Source organism: Musa acuminata, chromosome BXJ3-7 (genome assembly GCF_036884655.1).
Source record: "Musa acuminata AAA Group cultivar baxijiao chromosome BXJ3-7, Cavendish_Baxijiao_AAA, whole genome shotgun sequence".
Lineage (NCBI taxonomy): Eukaryota > Viridiplantae > Streptophyta > Magnoliopsida > Zingiberales > Musaceae > Musa > Musa acuminata.
The window spans coordinates 37238525-37247500 of NC_088355.1; the positions used below are offsets into that span (position 1 = coordinate 37238525).

Below are 8976 nucleotides of genomic sequence, written 5' to 3' on the forward strand. Positions count from 1 at the left end.
TGTGATTTAATAGAAAGAGATAGATAGAGTTGGATAAGAATGAGATATGAAAATAAGCATATTACTTAGAGAAGAAAGAAAATTTTCAAATGAGAATTTAGAGGGCTGGTTTAGTTTCGTGTACTATGCTAATTCAGTTAGAAAATTTTCGTATTTGTAATAGTATCAATGCTAATAGAATAATTTGTAATGGAAATTCTAGCATCCAATAAAAAAATCTGAGCAGACAACTCATGGTCATCTTGATGGGATTATTCCTTATTCGAGCAAGTGCCTCCTGCTCATGCTGACGGATAAGAAGCAAACGGGCAGAATGGAGTTTCCTCCAGGCATCATTTGCTGACCTTGGCTTATCCTCAAATAGAGCTCCATGAACAGCAGTCTTGACACATTATGGGAACTTGTCACATGATACATCTTAGGAACTATGAGACAATAAACCTAGAGTACTGAAGAAAATATGTAATAGCAAGGCAACATCCAAGTAACTATGATGACAGAAGTGAGCTGAGAACAATGAATATTAATGGAAGATTACCTACACACATAAGCCATAAATTCTTCTTTAAGAAACTACATTAGGCATATTACACTAAATCAATCAAGAAGTGCTGGAGGCAAACAAACAAAAGTGAGCTTTAATGACGCGAAACAACAAATCTGCAGCAATAACAAGTAATAGATGATGTACAATACAACTCCAACAAATAAAAAAATACGTTCCATTTGGTAAAACATGGTGGCATAGGATCGGTTCCATTTATCAGAAACCAATGGTGCATTGCTTCTACCAGTTAGGATATAGAAACATCAAGCAAAAGCTTCATATGAGCATAAGTCTTCGGCAAAAGATCATTCCACGTGTACTTGAAATCTATGAAAAATGCAAAGATTCAAGAAATACTCACTCTATCGTATGAATGTTTACTTGCAAAGAGGTTGTAAACAAAAGACACAGACCCAAAATGAAATCATATGGCATACGTACATATGTATATATGTATGTATGTATGTATGTATGTATATATGTATGTATGTATGTATGTATGTATGTATGTATGTAGTATATATAATATATGAACGTTCTTTCACATAAGGCATATAACCTTCAATGTATGCATGGTCATCCAAATAAAAACAGTCTCCAACAAGGATGCTGGACCTTGAAAGAAAAATGTGTTAAGCAGCACAATAGGTGAAGAATAACAGCATTCTAGCTGAAACTACTCCATATCAATTGGAGAATTGAGTGTTTTCCCAGAAAGCTAGACAAGTTACGACTATTAACATGTATGGTTGATGGTTCTACCAATACAGAAAGGTACCCTTCTATGTGATTTACTATTTTGCCAATTCTGATACAAATTTTTAGTTATATTATTTAATCAGTCAATAGAACAGTTTCAAATATTGCTGTACTGATAGCAGGCTACTTTCTGTTTACTATCACATGTTCAACGTATTCCAAACTAATCAAAACTTAAACAGAAACATGACAAATATCTTTAGAATATTCTGTTATGAACAAATGTCATCAAATAAACCAAAGAGAACATCTTGAACTAGATTCCACAGCAACAGAGAGTAGGATATTAAGTATCATGGCTAACAATTAGCACATCTCATCCTTCTATAAGAATCCAGTTATCATTGGATTCCTATATCAATTTTCATATGTCTAATGTGAAAAGAAGGAAAATCAGATCGTGATTCATTGTCCACAGATGAAATAACCACACTGCTAACCTGTTAGATATTTGCCCAAACCTTGCTGTGTTCCAAACGGCACTTCAATGTCATCTGTAGATCTCAAATGTAGAGTCTATATGAGACCAATGGCTACTACTTTCCCATGAAATGTTGTCCTACAGCTCATCTTTCATCACCATGGAAAAGAAACTGATATGTTAGCTGGATTGATCAACTCAGAAACTTTTTCAGGGGTGTTTTGGGTTCTCACCGGCTTGTGAGTGATCCATTCATCAGTTCTGCAAGAGGTAACATCACCCAAGCAGTTTTAAAGGGTTACCCAATCCATCTAAAATTCTAAAGTGCAGTAGCCCCCTAGAAACGTTGTCCAATTGACCTGACATTTTTCTCAGAATACATCAATACTGAGAAGTATTTCTTAAAGTATATCAAGTGTCAAGCTTCATTTCTCCAAAACCATACTCGTTTGGCCACATCGATGGACTGTATACTCATGGAATGAAGTAAAGAAGGCACTTCCAGACTTCTCTTTCCCCATGATGAGAACTATATATTCATGGCACTACATATCTGTTCTTGGTGCATGTTGAAAATGACAGGGTTTACAGGTTGAGATTTCAAAGATAGACGTAGAGAAAATGGAGAAAGAAGAAAGAGGAAGAACAAAGATTCAGAGAGAAGAAGATAGAGCAATGTAGGCATAGTTATGGTTCTCAAGTTTAAGAGGAAGAAATAGTATACTGATGCTATTCTCTAAGTGTATGTTTAGAATTTTATAATTTTTCTCACCTTTCAAGCATGCCAACAAGAAACTTCTGATATTTATGAAAATCACGGAAGAATAATAGTTTCTGAGTTTCTGTCGTGGCCATTTTATTTCGGACATGATCTTTGCGCACATCCAGAGGAGTATAGGCTTACAATTTAGCTCTCTATATAATTGAGAAAAACTTAGAACACTTAAACCCTGGGACAATTCAGACATCTAAAAAACATGCCAGTCCAAGGATCCACAAAAAAGGAGCATATTACTTCAGTCGCATATAGGAGTTGGAGCTTAAGATGATACATGAAATGTCATGCTAAAGACTATATAACACAGGGTGAAAATCTTCATTATTCAACTATTTGATGAAGTAACAAGTCCAATACATCTCTGCAAAATGAATGCCTTCTCTTTTCTTCTTTTCCTCCAGAGTGTACTTATGATATGTACCAGCCACGATAAGCCAACTTTCTCTACTCATAATAAATTCATATATGTATTCGTTGTATATTCACATATACTTATTAGGTTTCATGATGGCAGAAGTGGGAGATTTTGAAAAATCTTCTGGCATAACCAACATGAAAAGGGTCCTTTAGTGTAGCTCACTAATTATAGAGCAAAAATCCCAGAGTTCAGCTCATAGATTATGCCCTGAACTTCTCTTTCATACTTAAAAACACTTTATGTCAAAGTAGACAAGAAAATTCCTTCCATATAATAAGTCCCTTGTTTGCACATGAAGTCCCTAAGGCAACCTCATTCTTATCAAGATAGTCCTAGGTCATTGTCATCAAATAAAGAATTCCAGTCACAGTTAAATTAATGCAGGTGTTGCATTTAATATTCCATATCTCCTAGAGTGTAAAGATTTTCTAAAATAAACTATTACTAATAATTACAAAGATACAAACATGTATGACCGATATATTCTGTAGACAAAACAACAGTATATTCAATGTCAATTGATGGTCCAAAATAGAAATATATGGCTAGCCACTGACCAAATTTAACACAGAAACAGATTCCATGGAAAGAAGAGCGAAAAAGAAAAATAAGCATGCCTATGATTCTCATTTATCAAATACAATGCATCCACAAATCATGGTTATAAATTTTCCTTAACATAGTGTAATAAAGTAATATCCAGCAACAAAGTTGCTCATTCTTATCCAATATAATTGGAGATTACTGTCGCCAAAGAGAGATCTCTTCCATATAAATCTTAAGTGATATATCTTGAGCAACTTATCATCTGAAACCCTCAAAGATTAAACCATGTGAGACCTATCAACTAGTTGCAAAGTTCAGGTGTACCAGCATGTCAGAATAATATCATGTCCTCATGTAAGATGAACCAGCATGATTAATAAAGCTACTTTTTATGTAACTGTTATTAGGTTTAGCCAGCTGTGATATAACAAGCTTCATATGACATGCACGCACTTCAAGACTTTCTTTATTAGGAACTGGCCAATTGGAACTATCGATACACTGAGAAAACATGAAAGGGTTTTCCGGCTTCATAAATTATAACAGGCAAGAAAAGAGTTAAACTCATTGACTGGTCATAGTCAAAGGAATAATAAAACAAGGGGCGTGGTCAAGATTCCATATGCTCGTGTATATTATTTGAAGTTGTAATAGTTCTTTGTCAAATTCGTCTAGACAGTTATCAGTGAAGTACACAATATATCCATGTTGAAAAATTAAGGTTCAGTTGATGCCTAGCAGCATCAAACAACATGTGATACCCCATCCATTTTATACTAACTATCAATATATCTGATGTCAAAAATGAATAACATAATAAACCCAAAAAGAATTGTACCTTGGAGGAACTAGCCTCGGATGCTGAGGTACTGGAAGCCACCGCTGGTAGTCCTTGAAGCGCCTTGGAACCATCGGAGCTCCCCTTCCCCACCTTCACCCTGACTCCTAGAGGAAATCAACCTTTTCTGTCTCCTAATCCGATCCAAAACCCAACCAATAATACAAGATCGGAAAACAAGAATCCAAGAATCGAATAAACGGTCTCTTTTCATCAACAAATCAAGGAAACCCCTAATCGTAACACCAAGAAACCAAATACGGGAAGGGGAAAACTCTTTTTCTCAAACCAATCAAGCCCAGCCTGTCCCTGGAGGAGAAGGAACTCGGACTTCTCGCGCTCATCCTGGATCTGCTTGCGGAGCTCCTCGAGCTTGCGCTGCTCGGCCTCGTGCTTCTGCTCCGCCTTCCACACGTTCTCGATGTTGCGGAGGCTCCCCGTGTGCCATCCGTTCTTGTTCAGAAACTTCAATGCCATACCCTCCTCCTCCAAGAACCTCGCTGTGTCTCCTCTTCTCCGACCACTTTCTTGCCCCTCTTGATCTCTTCTCCCCTTCTCTCTTCAATTTGGAAGTGAACGGAACCAAGAATTAGAGATGGACAGACAATACATACGTTGGTGTATGTATATAAACAGATTCAAGATTCTGTGCTTACAGTAACCTGTCGAGATATTACTCTCTCCACATCCTCACCTACAACTTTTGTGGGGCCAGCTTTTCTCCAATGATAGGACGGATAAGGTATTGGTGGAGTATCACGGTGTAAATATGTAAACAGATTCAAGAATCTGTATAAACAATAAAATAAGAATCTGGTGAAACTTTACCCCAACATTACCTGCCGTAGAGTTTGTGGGCCCACCGTTGTCGCCAATAACATGACAGAGATGTCACGGTGGGTTACTGTTCATGTGTATAGATAAACAGATCCAAGAATCTGTGGAAACAATAACGGAAACCTGCTGATGATGTACCCGCTCTTGCACACTGTCTCATAGTTTTTGTGGGACCGCGTATGTTTCCAATGGAAAGACAGATGCGGTTTGCCCAGCGTTATATCTCTCTTTGAGTAATTTCGCGGGTAATTGGGCGGGTTAAAATAACGTACCAAATAAAGGAGTGCTCTGTGGTTGACTGTTGGGCGACTCGTGGAGAAATACGTGTGGATGTCCTCACTGGGCCCCGCTGAATAGCGCCGAATACGCTTTCTTCGTGTACTTAAATCGAGTTTGAGTACATTAATATGGCTGCTGAGTCACAAAGTTCAAATAATAATAAAGATATGGGTGGAACATTTCTGCTAATGTACTTAATTTCCCATAGCCAGCATTCGTGGCGTTAAGCGTTGTGTGCGTTCACGGTCAAAGTTTTCGAACCACTTTGCATTGGTCCTCTCGGTCCAATGTCTTCTCACGATAACCAACCGTGACGCCGTTTCGCCCCCAACCATTTCGTATTAATATATTTTATGCTTGTCTAAAAGTTTCGGTAAAATCATTTTTTTCTTTATTTTTAATTGTCCGAATAAGGAATTATTAATAAAAGATAAACTCATTATTGCAAGTATTTTTATAGTTAACAAATTAGCCTTCTCGCCTTCTTTGGGGCGAGCATTTTTACGCGCGTATGCGTTTTAATATTTCAAAGGGCGAACCCGTAATTCCGCATCTCTCGCCGATACCATCACCAACCCAAGCAAAGCCGCCCCTTTTCTGCTTCTGTTCTCTTCTCCTTTCCTTGGCGACGAGCGCCTGGCCGGGCAAGCAAAGGCCGGAAGAGCGAGATGGCGATGCAGGCGGGGATCTCGTCATCCAAAGTCCTCGTTCTCGTTGGTGCAGGTCCGAATCACAGCGATCTCTTCTTTTTTCATCGACAAGAGTGTCTCTGTCTTCCCCAACTCTTTTTTGTGGTGATCAGGTCTGACCGGTTCGATAATCTTAAGGAATGGCCGGCTGTCTGATGTATTGTCGGATCTTCAGGTGATTGTCCGAATTCATTCTCTCTCTTGAAATATGAACTCTAGATTTCGCTTTTCCCCCGCAAGTTTGGTGAATTTTCTTGGCGTCTAAGGGAACCAGCAAAACGATCGCCTGGCTGAGATCATTAACAGAATCTTAGTTGGCTTAGTAGGCTCTAGAAGAAAGGTATGCTGCAGAGTGCTCAGAAATCGTGTATGTCGTCAAATGGCATAGATTATAGAGTCCTAGAGCCACACCCTTGGGCATTGGTTTCGCATAGAAATAGTTCCAATGAATCATATATACTCTTCCTGGATTTATCTACATGATTCAATAAAGTTCATAAAGATGACCCCTTCGTTGCTCAAATATTTCCTCCTTGGTGTAAAATTAATTAGGATGAAGTAGACCCACTTCGCTCCTAATTTAGATTTCACTCGTGACAAATATTTCCTAAGGTCTCTACTTTGTTTTTAATAACTCTCTGAAAATATGCTTTGGACCAATACAGTGCTGAACCAAAACCTAATAACTGGTAAAGATGTTAATTTACATGTTCCCAAGATGGATTTTGACACTACTTTATTGACTCATCCATTCATGTGGTTGAATATTTTTGTCAACTGATTTCATGTTATTCTTCCTTTGACAGTGGAATTCAGATAAGTTGTATGATCATTGAATGTTCTCATACTTACAGCAGAAATATTCGTCCAAGATCTGTTTATCTTTTTCTCTAGATTTCCTGATTAGTAATTACCAGGGAATGTACTTCCAACTTTCAGGAACTTATGAAAGGCGTTAGCGATACAAATGTCTCTTCGAACTACTACGACTCTGCTCTTCTTGCATCTCAGGTATAATTCTTGTTCTTTTTCTACATTTTTCTGTGTTGTGTTTTAAGAACTCCATATGGAAAGTTTATGTAGTTCTCAAATTTTGCTCAGGAACATTCAAGTATCTCTTTATATTACTATTTGCAAAATCTGAAGTCAGTAGATAGTTAGGTTCTAACTTGTCTCAGTGTCTTTGTTCAGTTTGATTAATAAATTAATCTCTATTCATTTTCATCCAATAATACTTCCTTTTATGTATAATTTTGATAAAAGAGTTATTTAAGTAACATTATAAATCCTACTGCTTCAAAATTGAAAACCACCATGTCTATCTTGCAACATAATGGATGAATCCACTTATTAAACCTATAGGAATATAGCTAACTCAAGGACTTTCTCAAAGTCATATATTCTAGAATGTCCCAACCGATGTAAATATGTAATTTTGATCTGATACCAGTTTTGGTAATCTACCGGACATGTATCGTACCGGTTTACAGAGCTAACTCAAGGACTTTCTCGAAGTCATATATTCTAGAATGTCCCAACTGATGTAAATATGTAATTTTGATCCGATACCAGTTTTGGTAATCTACCAGACCTGTATGGTACTGGTATACAGATCCATACCATCTGGTATTACCCAAAAAGAAAAAAAAAAGACCAGTTCAACAATGGTTGATGGTTGGTGGGCACAGACTGGTGTTTTAAACCGTACAGATTATTTTCGTGACAATATTTCACTTATATTATAATTAATCAGAAAGCCATATAATTTGTGCCTACTTTCATGGCACATCCTTATTTAAATCTCTACTTTCACGAATGCATTAACCAATTATATCATGCATTTAAAATCTATTTTGTAAATCTAGGTGTCATTACACTGGAGTATCACAATTATAGAAATAGTTGAATATACTATTACAAAACATGGTTGAAGGTCATCTGATGAAAGATAAAAGAAAGCATTGTACCATATGATACATTCTAAAGGAGCATTTAACTTGATTTCATGTAACATGTCGTGATACACTTTTTGACCTGAACCCTAGAAGCTTTAAGTAATCAGTATACTTGAGGTTTAAAGCTTGTTTTTATTAACATAGGATGACTGAACTGTTTAAAGATAAAAACATTTTTATTGCTTTCGGTTTCTCAGATGATTTTCTCTTGCTCACATTTTTGTTGTCCTTGAATGTAGATTAAGCATTTGGCTAAAGAGATCAGGGATTTGACAATATCTCGACCGGTTACCATAGTCAATGGTGACAATACTACTGGTAACGATCTCATACACATTTATCTTAAGTTGGTATTCAGATTGCTTAATTTACATGAAATTATTTAGTTAAGTTTATTTCTCGTTATTTTTTGCACTTTTTTCGCTTAGTAATGTGCTTACCGTGTTTTCTTCCTTGTAATTTACATTTTAAAGATATTGAGTTCATTAAGGATTGTAAAACTAAAGGTAAACCATTTTTATGCATGGTTGTCAAATTCCTGGTTTGGGTTATAGAATCTCATGATGATATGGTCCAATCTAGCTTGAGCTATCCAACTTGGCTGTAGGTTCTAGAATTGGTAGGATCATGGTTGCCATGCTGTCCAAATGAATGCAAATACAAGGCATTTATATCTTTTTCTTCTCTTTTGTTACTTCAGGGGGTTTAACATCTTACATAATGCCTGCTGCTGCAATTGGAGCATTGGGGTACTGTTACATGTGGTGGAAGGTAAGCTCTGATTTCAGAAAAATATGAGGGTCATGTAACTTAAAAGCTGAAAATATTCTGTATCATGGACTTATGGGTTAGGCATTTCTACACCATGAATAGCTTTCAATCAGTTTCTTTGTTAGACGAGCCATTACT

General features: G+C 36.8%; 1 protein-coding gene across 1 annotated transcript in view; it reads left to right on the forward strand.

Annotated features, from left to right (window-relative positions):
* Positions 1-5984: 5984 nt before the first annotated feature.
* LOC135642029 (uncharacterized) overlaps positions 5985-8976 on the forward strand; it is a 7335-nt gene continuing 4343 nt past the window's right edge. The window contains exons 1-5 of the mRNA XM_065157798.1: positions 5985-6146; positions 6226-6287; positions 7052-7123; positions 8307-8385; positions 8768-8838. Coding sequence (XP_065013870.1) covers positions 6092-6146; positions 6226-6287; positions 7052-7123; positions 8307-8385; positions 8768-8838 — 339 coding nt within the window. The 5' untranslated portion in view covers positions 5985-6091. The remainder of the gene's footprint in view (positions 6147-6225; positions 6288-7051; positions 7124-8306; positions 8386-8767; positions 8839-8976) is intronic.